The 21,141-nt window shown below is 34.6% G+C and overlaps 2 protein-coding genes across 9 annotated transcripts in view; both read right to left on the minus strand.

Annotated features, from left to right (window-relative positions):
• Positions 1-21,141, minus strand: part of DGKH (diacylglycerol kinase eta) — a 217,618-nt gene that overhangs the window by 179,798 nt on the left and 16,679 nt on the right. The window lies entirely within an intron of this gene.
• Positions 19,072-20,596, minus strand: LOC100933861 (pinin-like). Its single transcript, XM_031958440.1, is given in 2 exon segments — positions 19,072-19,226; positions 19,229-20,596. Coding segments are annotated over 2 exon segments (1,401 nt in total). The 5' UTR covers positions 20,505-20,596; the 3' UTR covers positions 19,072-19,101.

Here is a 21,141-nt window from a genome sequence, read left to right on the forward strand (position 1 = left end):
ATTTTTTTAAAACACAAAGAGCTCAAAAAAATGCCTCTATCTGGCCAATATGCCAAAGTCAAATGATTTTATTAGAATACAGAAAGCATGATTCTTTAGTTGTAGATTAGAAACCAGGCAATCTGTAAAAGACCAAGTCAACAGTAGGACATGGCAGCCAGAAATATTAATTTGATCTTAGTTTGTATTAATAGGAGCCTTCTGCAACAAAGTGATGAATCCATTATACTTGTATTTAAAAAATTGGAAACCCAAAAGATTCTTTAAACTTCAAAGGTAAATTTAATATTATGTGATTGCTGAGCCCCATGATGATCCTGCCTATGTTTTGGATGTGTTACAATTTACTAATGTCCTTCCTTCATGGTACTTCCCAAAACTTGATACAATACTTACATATGGCCTAACCAGGGCAAAGTATAATGGAGAAATTACCTTCTTGGTTCTAGATATTGTTATTCTATTAATATACATTAAGATCAAATTAAGAGGAGCCAAAATGTTGGATTAGAAGCAACCCAGCTGAACTCTCTCAGCATTACCTTCAAACTATTTTTAAAATGTCAAATATGAAGTGTCAAAGCCAACAAAAGATTAGAGTGAAACATTTTTCTGTCCTAAGAAAACTTAGAAGATTGACAGGAGAAGTTTATGATATCAAGGTGGAGACATATCCAGAGCCCAAGCATATGGCAACAGCAACAGCATCTGCAGCAGCAACAACTTCGGGAGTTCTCAGCCCAGAGATTGTAAGGTGGCCAGACATCTGATCAGAAAGAGATTATAAGGAATGCTTGTTGGCACTGTGTACAGCTGGCACTGATTGGAAATTCTACTTCCTATATTCACTGCACTACAGTCCCAGGATGGAGAGGAGTGCTGGGAGTCAGTCATAAGAGATCAGGGTCCTGATCTCAGTTCCAATGCAAAGAAGAGTGTTAATGCTTGTAGCTGCATACAACCCAGGCTCTTCCTGGATAAATATCAGAGTGCAGAGCAGGAAAGCAATGAACATACCCCTTTCAGTATCCACCATCCTGAAAGCACCAATTTACAGACACCTAGAACTACCTCAGAAAAGAACAGCACCAAAAAAGCCTGAAGGTACACTAATGAATTTTTGATGGAATAATGAACTAGCCCAATCATTCTGAAGAACAATTTGTAATTAGCTCCAAAAGTCTATAAAAATGTGCAAATTTTTTAATCCAGGAATGTCACTACTACGTCTATATCCCAGAGATCAAAGGAAAAGGAAGCATATGTACAAAAATATCTATAGTAGTTTTCTTTCTTTAGTGGCAAAGAATTGGAAATTGAGGGCATGTTCATCAATTGGAGAAATGGCTGAAACATTTAAATTGTGGCATGTGATTAAGATGGAGTATCATTGTGCTGTAGGAAATGACAAAGGAAGCAAGTTCAGAAAAACAAGACAAGACCCATATGAACTGATGCAAAGTGAAGTGAGGAGATCATTGTACACAGTAATAGCAATTCTGTAATGATGATCAACTGCAAAAGACTTGGATGCTCTGATCAATTCAATGATTAAATTGCAAAGAACTAATAATTAAAAAAAAACTATCCATCTCTAGAAAGAAAACTGATAAACTGAGTATAAATCCAAGTATAATTTTCCTACTTCATTTTTCTTGCTTTAAAGAATATCGAAATACATTTTTCATGATTTCACCATGTCTCCTTAGTGAGTGAATATAAAACTCAAAATTGAAAAAGAAAGTTGTTAAAATAAATAATAAATTCTAAATTTTTATTTTTTTAAAAATGAGTAAATTAGCTTTTCTGGTTTCCATGCTATATTTGGTTCATATAAACCTTGTATTTCTTTTTATTTTCACATATTCTTTTTTAAAAAATGTTTTATTAAAGCTTTTTTTATTTTTAAAATATATGCATGGATAATTTTTTCAACATTTACCCTTGCAAAACCTTGTGTTCCCATTCTCCTCCTCCCCCCCGTAATCCAATATATGTAAATCTGGTTTTAAAAAATATATTTTAAACCTTGTATTTCACTAAAATCTACAGGTCTTATCATATTTTAAGAAATAATCATGGAAACTGTGTAGAGGGCAGGAACTCTGAAAAGGTATACTTAAGACTGAGTATGATTATTCTAATCTTACAACAAGATATTATCAGTGGAATTGATGAGATAATGGTTCCCTAATGATATAATGATTGGCTTATACTCAGTATGATGAATTAATGTAAATGTAATAGATCATTTAAGAGGTGAGAATCAGACCGAAGTGAGAGACTGAGATGTGCAGCTTGCTGACTGCTGACTGCCTGACTGCCTGACTGCCTGACTGCCTGACTGCCTGACTGCCTGACTGGAAGAGATGAGTGACTGTAAATTGACTGACGGACTGAAACTGCTGGTGCAGATTGGGAGACAGAAGGAGACAATAAAGACTTTGGACTTTATTGCTGACTATTCTCATGGTGATTATTCTACTGAGACCTTGGTTCCAAGGCCTTCCAGAAAGCTAGTCCAGACATTACAAAACTGTCCAAACAGCTTAGACTTAGAGAACAAAGTGTAGCTGAAAGAACCCATTGATTGCCTTCTGAAAGAAATCCCAAAATGAATACTGCCAGGAATATTATACACAATTGTATGTATATATATTCTTCCCTCCTCAAACCAACATTCAAGTGTTGCCCAGTTCTCCCCATTCTCCCTTTTATTTTGTAAATTCTTCCTTCCAGGTCTCATTTATGTAAGATAATTTTCCCCAATTAGTAAATTTCCCCAAAGTAAAGGAACTTTCCCCCTTTACTTTTCAGTGCATCCCTCCTCAAGTTTCTATTCTTCTTTTGAAATCATCCTAATATACTAGAACTACACCCATGCCTTCTATTTAATTAAAGCCCCTCTAACAACCTTAGTAATGATAAAATTCTGAGGGGGTACGTGTATTATCTTCCCATAAAGGAATGGAAATAGTTTAACTTTGTTTAGATCTTTATTTGGGCCTCTTTCAGGTTTATCTTTCTTGCTTTTTTTGAATCTTGTGTTTGAATGTCAAATTTTCTATTCAATGGTCTTTCCATAAGGCAAGTCCTCTATTTCACTAAATATACATTTTTCCCCCTGCCAAAAAAAAAAAAAAAGTCCACAAGAATTTTTCAAATGAACTATCATGGGAAAGCCAAACTTATGCCATCCTCAGATTGTACTGATCTCTGATATTGAGGCATGGAGCTTTTTATTTATCCTTGTCAAAATTCATCTTATTATACTAATATCATCATTTTAGCATCTTAAGATATTTTGGAGACCAATTCTGTCCCACCAAAGATATGTATCTCCATTCTACATTTATGTTATGTAAAATCCAAAAGGAAAGTCCCAGGAGAGGCACAGACAAAATCCAGAGTTTCTCTAGAAAATTTAAATTGCTGCAACCACTCAGAAAGAAGCAATTCAAATACCAAAAAATAATAGTCTACATCAGTTGTCCTCAAACTTTTGTTCTCAATATCTTTATCCTATTAAAAATGATTGAGGATCTGTCCAAAGAGTTTTTGTTTATGTGGGTTATAGTTATAGATATTGATCACATTAAAAATAAAAACCAATTATGAATTTGTAGGCTCTCTAAAAAGGATTTCAGAGATTCCTCAGGATGCTCTGGACCAGACTTTGAGAACCACTGGTCTACATCACACAAGATTTAACTTCTGCTAAAACAAAGGAAGCTCTAGGAAATTGTTATTTAGTCTTTTTTTCAGTCATGTTTTACTCTTCAGGACTACATTTGCAATTTTCTAGGCAAAGAAGTAAACAGGGTTAATTGACTGACCCAGGATCACCCAGGTAGTTAGTGTTGGAGCTTGATTTGAATTCAGGAAGATAAATCCTCCCAACTACAAACTCAACATCCAATTTACTGTGCCACCTAGATACCCCAGTGCTCTTTGAATACAATATTCCATAAGGAAACTTACAACCAAGAACAACTTAGCCTACAAAACTAAGAATTATTCTACAGTGGCAGAAGGGGTAGGAGGTGGGGGAAAGAATGGGAAGATTTTTAATGGAATTTCAAGCATTTCTAAGGACAAAATTGGATCTGAGAAAGAACTTTGAGATGTAAATACAAGAATCCAGAGAAATCCAGAAAGGTAAATTTATTTGAGCAATTAGAAAGAAATTATAATGATGTAATGCTAACATCAAAAAGGAGGAAAAGAAACAACTATTCCTTTAGAATATTAATATCTTCAGAGCATATTGAAGGAATTAAATAAGAAAATCACAGGTTCTGGGGGATAAAATGCTTCTATTATGATGATTTAAGGGGGAAAAGATAAGGGAAGGAGATATATATTAATGTAAGAAGGAAAAAGAAAGGGAACTTGCTGTTTCTGGATGACATACAGTGTAGTGTAAAAATGCATCAAACTCAATAGGGAAAGAAGTGGGGTGGATGGGGTGTATGTAGTGTGGGCTCTAAGTAAATTATAATACCAAGAAGAGAAGTAAAAACAAAACAGGCTAAAGAAAGGATTGGGGAGAGGTAGAGGGAGAACCAGGCCTAATGAGGTGTCTTAGATAGCCTCCTACACAACTGAAAAATGGTTCAACAAATTTTGATATATAAATATAGTATAATATTGTCATGCCATAAGACAAAAGAGATAATTTCAGTCAAACTTGTCAGTCAATCTTTATTAGAGATTGGAACAAATGAAAGAATGGAAAATAACGAGGAGAACTTTTGAGGTGTAGAAGAAGAGTAAAGGAACTATGGGGAGCAGCAGGCAGGGTATGAGGGGATTTTCTCAGTAAAGTGGGAATTATGGTCCTCTGATGATAAGGATTATAAGAAATAAGGAAAGAAAAAAGGTTTGAATAGTCACTGAGGGTAGCATAATCATAAAAGAACAAAAAGATTTCCATGGAAGAATCAGCACCCAGGTGAGTTTAAATAATATTTATTTGCATTAAACTCACCATTTTTCTATAATTTCTCCCTAGCCATGCAGTACCACTTAAATAGCAATGAAGAAGGCAGGTGGTAGGGGTAAACCCAAGCTGGAGTTTGGCAAGTATTTCCCATTTCCCTATCATTTGTTTCTCACTTCTGTGGCAACTGAGCCAAGTCATGAAAATTACCCCATTGCTTCTGAGACTGAAAAAGCATGGGGAATAAAGTGAGAGAGAAGCCAGAGTTAACTTTTTCCTACATGGGCTCCTAGGACACAAAAGTGGGGGGTAAGATTAAAATCTTGCATGATGTTAAAGATTCATATATTCACATATATATATATATATTATACACTCACAAGCATAGAGACAGCATCATATTGAGCAAAAACTGAATGCAAAAGACCTTATTATTAGCTTGCGATCTAAATTTTAAATAACACCAAAATAGACAAACACTTAGATGATGTATCCAAAAATATAAAGGTAGAAAAGGGAAAGGTCTGTTTTTAAGTGAACTAATTTTCACTTTTATGTTTAGACTGAAGTGAAAAGATTCAGCTAAATAAAGCATATAGCACATACCTCTTAATATCTATACAAAGTAATAAAGAATTATTTCTAATTATTTTTCAAGTAAATAAATTCAATTTAATAAATATTTGTTGGGCATCTACTTTGAGAAATCTTCTATTCTGGGCTCTAAAAGGAATACAAAGTAAGTAAAATAGTCCCTGCTTTCAAGTAGCCTAAAACCTGAGAAACTGAATTTTAAGTGAATGGCATTAAAATGTGTTACAAAAAAAAAAAAAAAAAACAAGTATATAAAAGCAAAATATAATATATGATTCCAACAAAGCCTTCTACCTTCCTTTCCCTTACCAACCTTGTTTGCCCTTATGCTTTCATCTTTGTCAATTACTCTTGTACCCCTTTTTTGTGCCCTTGAGAATCTTATTCCATTGTTCATGAACCTCCCTGCTTCAAGCTAGACTTCCTAATCATATACTCTTTCCATCTTCTGGTATTCATAGAAACTTAGCTCCCTCCAGGAGACATGGTATCCCTGGTCATCCCTCACCAATATTATATGATCCTTGCCATTCTCCATAATACATGGGACCAAAGGAAGAAATTAATAGACAACTTCATCCTGACTTCTAATTTAAGACCAGCTTTTGCCATCATCATTCAGACACCTCCCCTTCATTTCAGGTTCTCTTCATCCATCCATCTGGATATTTGTTGCAATTACTTTACCAGTCCACAGGATATTATCTCTTCTTTTCCAAGTAGTTAGATACCAAGTTCTCACAGTTTTCCTCTCTAGCCCAACTATTTACACTCAGGAACTTCAATTTACATATACTGATGTTCCCTTGAACAATTTAGTCTTTCAGTTCATCAACTACCACTTCTATTTTTTTTTACTTGACAGCAACCACCCATGGAGTTGAGGACCACAGGTAATTATGACCCCTGCTTTGAGTGTAAGTTTCTGACACCAGTCTTAAATTATCAAGAACAGCAAAGATATTTCCATTTACTGCATTTGTTTTCATTCAATTGGAACTGGTATCCAGAACAAAACAGAAAGTAACTTAACTAAAAATTATAAGCCCTCTGGAGATCATTAATTAGTTTCTAATCCATTTTTAAAACTGCATAATATCTATTATAACTTGGGTTTACAAATATTTTCAGCCTAGACTCTCATTTTTATGGTAATTAAAGAAAGAAGTACCTTGATTAAATTTTTTAAAATAAAATTCTTACTCAAACTGAATTCTAGATTGAAAGAAATATTTTTCTAAACTGCCTTCTAATTTATATGGACTCAAGTGGTATCATCATTAGTTTCTACACTTCTTGCTTTGATCTGTTACCTTGGAATAGCATTAGTCTCCTATTCAAGACTTAGCAAGTGGTTTTAAATTTACTATATAATAACAAAAATAAAGTGCACATGATAGAAACTCAAAGCTTCATATATAATATTTTTCTGTTCTTGGCATAAAAAAAGTCCATGTTTGTTGTTATTTGTCACTTTTCTTATTTAAAGACTTGAACAGTGAAATAATGAGAAGAAATAGTAATCTTGTCAAGAAGAGAATTATTGTAATTATTACAAAATTTCTTTTGCACTAAGGCACTATGGAAAACTCAGGAAGCACAGCCATATAATAAAGATGGGATGATGATAAAAGTGTTTATATAGTGCTTTAAGGTCTATGATGGGCTGCACATATATTATCAGATTTGATCCTCACAACTCTGTGAAGTAGGTGCTAGTATTTTCCCCATTTTATCAATGAGGAAACTGAGGAACAAACTAGTCTAGATCACAGAACTAGTAAATATTTGAGGCTGGATTCAAACTTAGATTTTCCTGATTCCATCCCGCACTTTATTCACTTAGCTGCTCAAGCAAGCCTATGGGAGGCTTAGAGAAAGGGGAGGCAGAGTTTAAGAAAAACATGGAAAATGGAAGGGGGAACGCTAGAAGGGTTAGAAGTTGTACTAGGGCACTAGGAACCTAAAGAAAATATCTCCACTATTACTGGAGATATTGGATTGACTGGTGAATGGGACAAAGTTGGAGAAAGAATTGTCAACAACAACTTTGGCTTAAGTCACTGCTAGTCAAACACAAAGCCCGTTGAGAAAGGCCAGGAGAACCTGTACTCAAATGCCTAAGTAAACCAATATAGACTGATAGGATTATGTCAACAGAAATTAAATACATAATACTGCAATGTCATGTTATAGATTTTATTTCTCCTGCAACAACTATGTTTTAATAGTAATTTCTTCCACTTGTTAGGACCAACTACAAAACACAATTGAAGAGAATAAGGCATTTCTAAAAATTGCACAAATTACTTTTCCATTACATTCCAAAAATGTTTAAAGTATCAAGAGGAGAGACAGATGTTTCCTTACTATCACTAATATTTTGGGATGTCACAAAGGAAGTAACAATCTAAAGAACTCTGGAAAGTCATATTGAAGCAGCAAGTATCAAAGAATAAAGAATGTAATACACACAAGACACTACTAAATCAGCCTAAAACCAGCTGACTATCAGACCCAAGGGCAAACAACAATCATGGAATCTCAGATATAGAAAGGGTCTCAGTTTTTAATGTAAAATGGCTATTCCAATTTTGAAATTCTAGGTATCATCAGATAAAACCAAGAAATATTTAAATTTTAAGTGGTAAATAAAAAACCAATTGAGACAATAGAGCCATCGTGTTTTCAGGGCTATGTTCAATAAATAAACAAATTGCTCTCAAATGGATGGGTTTAAATGATTATTTAAATGATTTAGGATTTAAAAATCCTAAATTGGTGATAATTTTCACTTTGCATGAAAAAAACTACATTTTTAAAATAGAACATGTATTCATTTTAGTGAGGTATTTCATATTTAAATCAATAAAAAGCATTGGGATTTACATTTATTTTTAAAATCTAAAAATCTCATTACCAATTTTTAATACTTGGGGGTATGAGTTATATAAGTTAAAAAATTTTAATTAGTTAAAAAATTCAAAGAACAGAAATACTAAGAAATTAACTAGCTCTTGATCATGTTTTTTTAAAAGCATTTAATCAAGAGTTTCTCAAAATTATGACTATAAAACATATGTTATTGATTGACTGATTCAACATAATCTCTAATGAGATTTTACTGTAATTAGCATTGGCAAAATACTCAGCTACTTTCTTTCATATTCACAGGCTTCTTTTTAATTGAGCAAAAGAAGAAAAAAACTTAAGAATTTATGATTTTGTGTTAATTCAATATTCTCCAAAACTTATCTTTAATATTAATTTTAATTTTTCTGTCACCAACTCCTCCCACCCCTGGCACAATAAATCTGTTATGAAGTCCTATCTTAATTCTATCTCTCTTAATTCATGCTCCAGATATCAATGACTATAATCACTCCCTAATCAAAAAACTCCAATAGTTCTTCATTGACTTGAGGACAAAATACTCATTCCTTCATTGAACATGTAAAATCCTTTGGGATTTAGGTGGGAACCTCTCTGGTCTTAAAATACATTCTTCCCCTTCACAACCCCCAGAGAGCAAAGCTTACTTTCTCATATGTAACATTCCATTTCTCATCATTCTTTTTTTCACTGACTGGCTCCATGGATCGCACTCACTCCTCATCTTTGCCTCTTGGGAACCCTAGTTCCCTTTAAATCTCAGATCAAATGTCACCACCAAGTATCAGCCTTCTATGATCCTTCTTCAGCTGCTCCTCCAAAGAATGACTTCATATGTCCTGAAGAGGTATGATGGCACAGTAGATAGAGATCTGACCTGCCTCTGACCAATACTGACTCTATCTAGGTCAAGTCACATAGCCCTTCATTGTTTTAGGTGACTCAAACATATTATGAGTTGCAGAGAGAGTGCTGACCCACACTGTAGGACAAAGTTCCTTACCAAGAACTCCTCCTTATAAAAGAAATTACAGATCTCATCTTCGTTCCTTCCTATGTATTGTATTTTGCACTGTCATCTGTGTTGTTCTCTGTACCAAAAAGCTTTTTGGTGGTGGAAGTGATCTCATTTTTCTTTTTATCCTTAGCATCTAGTATAACATCTATCATATAGAAGGCACTTAACCAATAGTTAATAATCATTGCTCTATCTTCTTGGCATTCCTGTGTCAATAGGTCCTCAGCAATACCTGCATGGATTATAGCAATAACATCCACTCTCTCAACCTCCAAATCTCTTTTTACAATACAACCATTTTCAACTTCTTCAGAAACAGATTTGATCATAGCATTCTAGCAACATCTTACACTTCTGCTTATTTCATATGATTCCTTTCTATGAATATTTCAGGCAAACTAAACTACTTAAAGTACCTCATTATTTATTCTATGTTGTCATAAGTTTATAGTTAGAACCACAAAGGACTTTGCAGATCAGCTAGTCCAGTTCTCTCATTTTAAATATGAGGACCCTGAGGTTCATTGAAATGAAGTGACTTACTCAGAATCACAAAGTTTTAAAGGCAAGATTTAAACTGAGATCTTCCTATTTCCAAGTCTAGTCCTCTTTCTCAATGTCTTTGCTCATGTAGCTTTACCATTAAAAGTCTCTTTCCTGACATCTCTTCAATTATCACTGTCCAGATCACCTCAAATACAGGAACCACTCATCTAGCTGTAAACTACTCTAATTCTGTGATTACACCTGTTGAAATCTAAGATTTTTTTGGAGCTCCAGTTTAGGTACCCTCTCTAAAAGCTCTTACTTTAAGCTTTTCTCTCCTTCCTCAGTTCTCTAAAATAACTATTCTCACATTCTAATATGGATTATTTGGAGCTATTTGTCTGTGAATTGTATTTTCCCTAACAGATTATTATGTTCTTGAAGGCAAGAATCATATATTATTCATCTTTATATATTTAGTGTCCTGACTATATTGGTACTTTATAAATGTTAAAAGGAACTTAACTCATATATTCCCTACAGAAATAGATGATTTTGTCCAAATGCGGCACAAAACTAAAAGATATATAATGTATCTTATTTTGAACTTAAAAATCATTCTGTCATTTAAAACAAAATGATAACCTAAAAAAAGACAAATAAACATGCCCTCAAAAATTGTGGGTCATTAAAATTTTATATGTGGGAAGATGCATATATGTATAGAAATATAAATGAGTCAAACTGCATAGCTCAAAGAACTATCAATAATGCATAAAAAAGGGAACCCAAGAACCACCTAAATTCCAGGTATAATTTATTTAATTTTTCAATGTGCTTTTAACTAGGTTAAAACATAAATAAAACATAGTTTAATTCATGGGAAAGTCCCACTGAAGTCTATCATTATTGAAGGAAGTTCATCCAATCACTTGGTTTTCAAGTTTCAACTCAGATTATTTTTTTTAATTCAAAGATACAACATAGAAAATATTATTATAAAGTTTAATCTTGCATCTACAAAGATTCAAAGAGAATACAAAAAGTATACCTAAATTTACAGACTAAAATTTTACCTAATATATGCCCCTAAAAAAATTCCAATGCTCCTTCAAAGTTAACAATAATAAATAACAATAATAACAATTAGGTGAGGGAATGTTTCATCAGTATGAAATTCCTGATGTTAATAGGATTTTACTGTCTTAGTCTCTAAACTGTGAATAACTGAAGCCATACAAAGCAAATCTGAGAGACAGATTTTAGACATAAAGTAGCAATTTAATTAATCACTTTCAGTATTTACAGGAAGGTAGAGATTTTAACACAAATCATAAATGGGAAAGGAGGGAGAAGGTGGATGATTTCCTATGGCAAACCCATGACGGCAGGACAATATGGGTGTTCTTCAATCCTGTGGGAACAGTTTATAAGTGATTGTTTCAAATCACATGGAGTCGTTACTTGGTGGGGGACAGGCCCAGAGTTCTAAGATGGGAACAGGTTCAACAATCTTTGATTCACTTCACTTAACATATATAGAAGAGTGTTGTCAAGAATCGATTAATCATTTTAAACTGCACTGTAAGACTCTGACTTCCAAGCTAGAAAAGGCAGCTCTGAGAGATCTAAATTATTAATATATTCTTTGCATATATAAATTTGACTAATCATTAAAATCGTAATCATATTTTTCCTCACTGGTTAGACAAACTCTTTGTATCAAGTTCAATACTAACTCCCTAACAGTTTGAGTTGCTGTCAGTATTGAAACATTAAGTCACTTTCCCCAGTCACATAACCCAGTCTAGACTTGAACTGAAGTTTTGAACTGAAGTTTTTCTAGCTCTCACACTGATTCTCCCAAATAATAATACTACCTCTTTAAATTTATTTCAACCAGGTTCCTTTGCCAATACTACAAAATTGACAACAAAGGACAAAGTTCCTGATGTCTTGGTATCTTCTGCTATTTAAATATTTTAAAAGGTGATTCAGACACAAAGCTTAGATCTAAATAAATAAATGCAAAATAAATTTTGTATTGATTTTCACTTTAGCTTTACACAAATGCCTGAACATTAATAATTCATTAATTGGACAAGAGGATCTCTATGGTTTTCAAGCTCTGATCCCATGGCAATAGCCAAAAAAAAAAAAAAAAACCCAGAATATAATATGATATAGTTAAAAAAAAACAAACAAGAAAAACTTCCATATGGGGTCAGATTTGAACCCGAGCTCTGCTACTCACATTTGTATCAGCCTATATAAATAATTTAATCTTTCTGGACTTCAGTTTTCTTAACTTGTAAAATAAAGGGATTGGCCTAGATGCTCTTGAAGATCTTTCCTATTCTAACTCCTATAACCCAGGATCATTATTATGTAAGAATTATCAATCACTCTATAAAATTAAATGTTTTAAGGACAGCAGATAAAAATAATTAAGTACAAACATAGTGACATTGAACCAACAGGAATATAAAACTATAAAATCTTTCATTTACTAGATAACACAAAAGAGATCAATGCAAACTAATAGCTTAAGAAAACAGCAACAATATTATATAATCACAGGTGGAACATACTTGTTGCCAATTGAACTGGCTAATATATTTACAAGAGTGATGGAAACAGAATATGACATGGTGGATAAAATTAAATATAGATCTGGCCCTAAACAACTAGTAGACCCCCATTGTACTATGCTGGGAGGTTGTCAAGTCAACAACTATTTATTAAGTGCCTACTGTGTGCCAGGTATTATGCTAAATGCTGAGAATAGAAAGAAGAGCCAAGACAACCTCTGCTCTGGAGGAGTTAGGAGGAAGGCCAAGAGGAAGCAAAAAAGAGCCTGAGAAGGAAGAAAGGTTATGAAATATTTCTAAAGTCACATAAAGGATTATATATTTTATCTCAAGGTTATAGGGAGCTACTGGAATTTACTGAATAGGCAAGCAGCATCAATAAGTACAGTGATTCCTCATTCCTTCCTGCTTCTGACTCTTAGTCTAATGGTTGTCTTTTCACAGGAATAGTATCAGGACTAGCTTAAGTTTATTTTGATTCTCCAACTAACAGACCTTTTGGACATGTTCACCATCAGCCCCAAAATGGTAGGGCTTATTTCTCATTTGGGAATTACTAAAATAGTTACTTTTAAGCAGGCCCACACAGACTTTTTTTTAATCCTAAAACTTCATTTTATTCCATTTTCTTTGAGATTGCAATTCCAGTTAGCTGTGAATTAATTTGCGTTTACAAATCTTTATAAAGTACCTACTTGTACAAAGATTTGTGCTAAGCTCAAGGGATAGTAATGAATGAAAAAAAGATCTATTAATGCTTACTATGTGTCAGGCACTGTGTTAATTACTAGGAGAGGAATATCCTGTAAGGACCATCAAAATGCTGCTCTTACAAAAATATTAAGCATACTTTGGAAACTAAGAAACATAACTAAGAAATTAAATGCAAAGATATTTTCTATCTCCAACTTAGTTATTAGAGAAGCTGAGAGAAACAATCATTTAAAATAATTAATAAACTAATTATTATTTATCCAGAAACTGTCTCTTGGGCTTCTCATTCCTCTCAGAAACCCAAAAGCTATTTCCAACTTAACTATTAGAGAAAGTTCAAAATGGATAAACATTAGAAAAGGGTTTTTCCCCAAAAAACTTGAATGGAAAAACCACAAAATTAACAGTGGTAAATTTGTTAACAGGAGTTTGTTAGATAACCAAACCACTTCCTCTTTTTCTTTTATTTATCACATTTCTTTCATCTATCTTCCTCCCTTCACCATCAGTTTATACCTCACCACAAAATTCCCTCTTTTGACCCAGCAGACCATATTCTTTACTTCCCCTAGTTACCATAATAGAAAAAGTGGGATGAAATGGTTGATTTGTCATTGTCAAATGACTTTCTAATCTTTTAAGACCAAAAAATGAGAATTAGTAATCACTGAATGACCAAACTAAATTGCAAAAATCTGTTTTAAAATGTTTAAGATGTTTCTTAAAGTGAATGTAAGTGTCATTCATTCACTTTCCTCACCTGTTTTTATTAACATAAATAAAAAAACATTATTATGTTATGGGGAAGGTTATCATTTTCATTCTTTAATGAACTAAAAATAAAATTGAACTCAAACTCCTCTCAAATATGGCTTAATGTACAAAATGGAAAAATTATTTAAACACACATTTATAAAACATACAAGCTGACCTTTTAAATAAAACAATCTTACCATAAAAAACTGTAGTCAACAAATTTCTTAACTGAGGAGAGCTAGCTGCCTATAAAGATTTTTTCCCATATTAAGTGCTTTTTGAACAAGTAATTTAAGTGCCTAAAATGTCTTAGCTGGCTTTCTTTTCCCCTAAGACTTCAGCCAATATTTTCATGCCAACTCTCCCTTTTCAAGATCAAAACTATTAATTCTAAAGACTAGGGAAAAAAAAGAATTTAAAGTTTTCTAAATTACTGAACCAACAAAGAAAGCATGTTTATGCAAAAAATTAAATACCCAGAGAGATAGACACATGTGAATGTTTTCACAAACACAAGAGGGCACAATACTAACAAAAACCAGGCATTTTAAACTTGCCAACATGAAAATATAGACTAATTTTCAAACAATTACTACAATTAATTCTCCAAATACAATTGACAATTCATCGTTTCTTTATTATTCTACTTGTATTAGTAAGGGTTTGATAATCTCCTGCCATAAGGTTCACCTAGAATCCCTGGGTTTTAGCTTGGCATGCTGCTAAGGTCAAAATTCTTTTTCCTGGTCATTATTATTTTTTCCCTTAATGCCAAATCCATGTCAGTTCCACCCCTCTCAAGTTCCTATCCCACTCTATCCTACTCTTCCATTGTACCTTTTGGGAATCTCATTCCACTGCTAGCACATTCCCGTATATTAAAAATGATTTCCTTGGCATTCCTTTCAATGAACCCTGACTCTCTCAAGAAGACACTGAATCCTACAACACTGGATAAACCCATTCCTTCCCCTACATCATCACCAATGTCTGCCATAAGACAGAGTATACCAGGAAGAAGAGTAAGAATGCTTCTATTTCTCAATGGCATTTCCAAACTCTGTCCAACCACCATCATTTAGCAAGCTTTACTCCTTTGATATTTCTACTTTTCAAATATAATAGGCCCTGCTGGCTATTCTCAGCTGGCACCCATATCCCTGTCTCTCTTTTCTTAAGGAGTATAGTACTTATATAATAGTATTTCTCTTCTCCCCAAAATCCACATTTACATTTACAAACTTCAACTTCTATGTAGAAATCCCTACAAATAATCTAGCTTTACCTATATCAATATCCATAATCTATATTTTACCTGTGGTGTAGTTATACACAATAATCAATCAACAGGTATTTACTAAGCACCTACCAGCACTTCAAATACAAAGACGAAAAAAACAAAAACAAAAAAAAAAGCTCTCAAGGAACTTACATTTTGTCAAGGAAAAGACATTTGCATATATATATATATATATATATATATATATGCCATGGTATATATACTATTATTTCAATATAACTGGCTTTCTTTGTGATTGTATGTATTCTATTTTCTATATTTAAAAAATAGCCTGAGAAAGGAACCACAGGTTTCAACAAAAAGGTGAAAGGAACCACAGGCTTCATCTTAAAAGAGAACCTTGGATCATACTTCACTGGGAAAACTGATGCTAAACAAAAATTGAAGTTATAAGCTCTCTCTTGTCTACAATTATATGCCTCAAATCAACATCATCTCCCATTATCTCTTCTTTTGCTCCAATTTCTTGGAGCCTTTGAAGACCATCTCTTCTTGTAGTGTCATAGATCCCATAGCCTGTTATCTCCTCAGGAAGCTTTCCCCTCCAAAAGACCTTTTTCTAATCTTCAATCCCTATTTAATTACTGACTCCTTTCCTCTTACCTACAAACATGCCCAGGTTTCCCCCATTCTAAAAAGTATCCCTTGACTTTTCCATTGCCACAAATGTTGTTATCCTATACCTGTCTTCTCTTTTACAGTCAAACTTTTGGGAAAAGCTTTCTATACTAGCTGGCTTCCCTTCCTCACATCCTCTTATGAAGCTCTTGATATCTAACCTCCAACCTATTGGTTGCTATTTAAAAAACTGGTGGTATTAAAACCACATTCCACAAAGTTAACAATGAACTCTTTCTCCAACTTCATTCTGCTCAGCTTTTGACACAGTTGGCTACCTGACTTCGCCTAAAAGCCCTCTTCTCCTTGAGTTTTAGTGACTTTGTTCTCTCCTTTTTTCCCTCTAACTGTCTGGACTAAGATTTTTCTCAGTCTCCTATACCATATTAAAATTCAATTTTTCCTCTATGGGTGTACCCCAGAGCTCAGATTTGAAGCTCATGGGCTTTTCACCTCTTCTCTCTATAAACAGTCATTTGATAACCTCATCAGCTCCTGTGGATTCATTTATCACCATGAAGATGATTTCCAAATCAATACATCCAATCCTTTCCTACATGGCTCCTATACATGTCCATCTGGACTTTTATAATAGATACCTTGAATTCAGCATATCCAAAAAGTAAATTATCATCTTCTCTCAAAATCTACTTTTCTTTCTAACTTGTTTATTTCTGCAGTAGGCATGTAATCCTTCCAGTCACCTAAGCTCACAATCTTTGAATCATCCCTGACTCTTCATTGTCTAAATCAATCAGTTTGCCAAATCTGATCTATTGAACATGCATAATGCCTCTCACATCCATACCCTTCTCTACATCATCAAATTCAGACTTTCAGAACCTATTACAATCCTCCTAATTGGTCTCTCTGCCTACAGCCACTATCTTTCAGATAGATGCCAAACCAATATTCCTAGTATAAAATCTGACCATGTCACTCCCCCCAAAAAATCCAATCTTATGAATTTCTGTGGTTTTCTTTTGGCTTCTAGGATAAAATACAGTTTCTTTCTTCACCATTTAAAGCCTTTCACAATCAAGTTCTAACTTAGATTTTCAGAATGATTTTATATTACTATCCTTGCACACTACATTCACACCAAAATGACCTACTTGCTAATCGCTATATGTATCATAATGCTTTCTATATCTTTTCAGAGGATTTTCCCCATGCCTGATATACCTGATCTTCTCACCTTCATTTCTTCATCACTCTCAGACTTTGCTCAAGTTCCCTGCTATTAAAATAAATTTTTTTCTAATCTTCCTGGTTGTTTGTAAAGCCCCATCCTCCAAAAAGTTACTTTTTATTTACTTTGTATAAATTTGTACTTACTTCTGTATGTATATATTATTGTTCCCTCTCCCCCTCCAAAGGAAAAAATGGTGAAAGTAATCAGTGTTGGAGAACTGTAGGAATACAAGCACACTGATATTTCCAAATTTAAATCTGTAATGGTAGTATATCAGTATATCAGTATGTCAGAAGAGTATATATATATATATATATATATAACACATATACATATACTGTCCATATACCTTTGACCAAACAATTATACTATTAAGCATATACCCCAAGAAAGTCAAAGACAGAAATAAAAGTCCAACACGTACCAAACCATTCATAGTCAAATGCCTTGTGATTGCAAAGTACTGTCCAAAGAGTGGATGCTCATCAATTGGAGAATGGATCGGGAAAATCATAAGAGTGGAAATGGGATGGAATTGGGCAATGAGAAAGGACAAATATGAGGAATTTAAAGAAATTATACAAAGTAAAATCAGTAGGATCAAGAAAAAAATTCAGGATTTCAACCACGAGAAATAGAAAAATCAATGAAGGTCCCACAGAAGAAATAATAAACTTCCTCCCCTACAACAGAGAGGTAAGGACTACAGGGATAAAGTACTATTTATAATATTTATATATTGAAAGTGGTGATGTTTTTGCTTAATTAGTTTTTGCTTATCTTTTTAAAATTAGTTTTGTCAAAAGAAAAGATGAGGGGAAGAGGAACTGGGGGTGGTTCTACTGCCTGATGTATCCACAAAAGGTGTCACTAAAACAAATAAAGATTATGAGCCAAAGAAGAAAATTCTAATATAAAAGAAAAGGGGTAGACCCACCAGAAGAAAAGAAAGAAGGCTGTTAAGTATTTCTATGACTCTATTTCCCTCAGAATTCTTTACTTAGGGGAGGAAGAAGAGTCTACTGTGAAGAGTGGATTGCAGTCAGAGGATCTAGGCTGAAAAGTTAACACTGCTACAGCACTGTTTTTTTCTATGTGACTTTAGGCAAAATAGTTAACTTTTCTTAGTTTCCTCATCTATAAAAAATGAGATTGCCCGAGATAAAACTGAAAGTCCCTGACATCTTTAAATTCATGATTTCATGATCCTTAACTCAATCTTCTCTTCTGACCTTCATCACATCCCTAATCTTTATTCCATTTGGAGCCCTGATTTACTAGTTTCAGGATTTCTATTATTAGTCATTTAGACTTTCAAGTCATTATTTCCAACATAAAGTAGAGTAGAAAGAGTACCTGATTTCAATCCAGGACTTAAAGATATGTAGCTTTAGTATCCAAAACTGGAAACATAAATGCACATTTGTTACATATGAAGTTATATTTTCTGGTTACAAATGACATACTGTCATATTTAAGATGTGCCTTGAGTTATATGGATAGGTAGTTGATACAGTGGATAGAGCACTAGGCAGAAAGACTCATCTGGCCTCACATGCTTACTGATCTCAGGCAAATACCTTGACCTGTCTACCTCAGCTTCCTCATCTGTAAAATGAGCTGGAGAAGAAAAAGGTAAACCACTCCAGTGTGGTGTTTTTCTTCTTTATAATATAAGATGGTTCTCTCTGGGAGAGAGGGTTTTTCGGGGAGGTTTTCTGGAGGCAGCCTTAGTTTCAGTTAAAAGTAATAATCACCCAAACGCAGCCAGCTGATAAAAGTTCAGATTTTTATTGTCTCCAATATAGCCCGGTTAGTTTTTTTAGAAGCCTATCTCTCTCCTTGGTTCTAAGAGCTCTTGCAGGTTTGTCCTTTGCTTCTGCCTCTGCTTTCTTCAGCCTCAGCCAGCACCAAGATGGAAGATGCAATAAATCTCTCTTGCCTCGGCGAGAGGGCTTGTGGGCTTCCTCCCAGAGTGCACCCCTCCGACCCCAGTCAATGTTCCAAAGTAACTCTCTCTTGTTTCTCTTCAGATTCATTTTCAATTTCTGGAACATTAGCATTCTCCTTCACAGGAGAAACAGGTTTATACTCTTTGTTTGGGTGAATTTCACCTTCAATTCTGGTCCTATTTCTTTGCTATTCTCATTTTCTGAAAGGTCTACACTTTCAACTTGATTAGTTTCCATTTTCTCTGTTTCTGTATCAACATTTTTGACACTTTCTCCCTCCTCTTTCACATCCATAATTTCTTCAGGCTGACTATCCTGTTGCTTCTCTTTTTCCCTAATCTCATTCTCCTCCTCCATTTTAACGTCCATTTCCTTTTTATGCTCCTCCTCCTATTCTTTCTCTGCATTACTATGAACTGCACCTACTTCTTCCTCTTCCTCTCCTGCATCCTCCATTTCTACATCATTGTGCTGATTACCTGTCTCCTCCATCTCTTCCTCACGCTGAGCCACCTTACCCTCTTCTTGCTCCGCCTTCTGTTCTTCATTATGCACCACCTGAGGTTCTTTTTCCTTCATTGACTGTCTTCTAGGCCTAGCCTCCATTTTATTTATTTGTTCAGCAAATTCATTGCGTCTACCTTCAAACATAGCGTTCATTTTTCTCTGTGACTCTTCTAGCAGCTTTTTTGTAGCTGGGCACATTCTTCCAGGAATGTAGAACAAATGGGGCTTTGTTTTAGTTCTTATATATTTAATTATCTTAGAATTATGCTCATTCCATTCTTCTTGCAACTGAGCAAGTTCAACCTTTTGTTCCAAAAGTCGCAGTTCTGTCTGTTTAGCATGTCTTAATTCAAAAAGTTCTCTCCTTTCATTTTCATATTGTTTTCTTTCTTCTTCTGCTTGCACTTCAAGCTTTTGTTCAATTTCTTGACGCCTCTTTTGCCTTTCTGTAGCTACAGTTGATTCCTCCTTAAATTTCTGAAGGGTACCCATTAGCAAGCCAAATATACGTCGATTCCTTTGTTTTCCCTTTTCATCCATATTTTGATCCTGAATAGGGTCTCCACGTGTGCACTCTTTGGAGGTAGCTACAACTGAAGACTGCAACGCTGGCTTTTTGACATCATCATCCTCTGCATCACTTTCTTGGCGTGATTCTTTTCTTGTCCGACGCTCTCCTCCCAGCCTACTGACTGCCCCTTCAAGATCTCTTTGTTTGGCTGGGGGTCCTCCTCCACTATCTGAGAATCCACGCCTTAGCAATAAACTACCACAACCCCTACTTCCATCAGGGCCTGAGAGGGCCAGCAATCTAGCTTGGATGGGTCTCACGTCATTAGGATCCTGGCCCGTGAGTTTTCGGATATTCTTGTCTACATTTTTTAAGCTCTCCTTGGCTTTTTCTAGCTGCTCCTGCAAAGTTCTCACTGTGACCGCCATCTTCTCCACTGAAATCCACTGAGGGGCCTGTCACCCCCACGTTCAGGGTGCCAAAATGTGGTGTTCTTTTTCTTTAAAATAATAAGATGGTGGTTCTCTCAGGGGGAGAGGGTTTCTTGGGGAGGTTTCAGTTAAAATCAATAATTACTTCAAACGCAGCCAGGTGATAAAAGTTCAGATCTTTTACTGTCTCCAATATAACCCGAGCCTCTCTCTCTCCTCAGTTCCGAGAGCTCCCTCCAAATGTCTCCAAATCCAAAGGTTTGTACTTCAGAATCCAGCCCGCACCAAGGTGGAAGATGCAATGAATCTCTCTTATCTTCAAGAGAAGGCTTGTGGGCTTCCTCCCAGAGTGCTCCTCTCCGACCCCTAGGAATGTTCCCAAGTAACTCTCTTGAAGCTCTAAGAGCTTCTTCTATATATATATGATCTCCCAAAGGTTAACTCCTCCTTCTGGAGGCAGGGCTTAAGGGAGGTGTGAATTCAGATATCTCCCAAACTGTGAACTCCAATGAGTACTTAAATACTTCTTGCTTATAAAGAGCTCTCTGAAGGTGTGAACACAAGCATTATTGTCTATCAGTATTAGCAACTTATCACCTTGTAAGGATTGCTCTAAGGTGTGAACCAATAAGCA

The sequence above is a fragment of the Sarcophilus harrisii genome, chromosome 3, assembly GCF_902635505.1.
Source record: "Sarcophilus harrisii chromosome 3, mSarHar1.11, whole genome shotgun sequence".
Taxonomy (NCBI): Eukaryota; Metazoa; Chordata; class Mammalia; order Dasyuromorphia; family Dasyuridae; genus Sarcophilus; species Sarcophilus harrisii.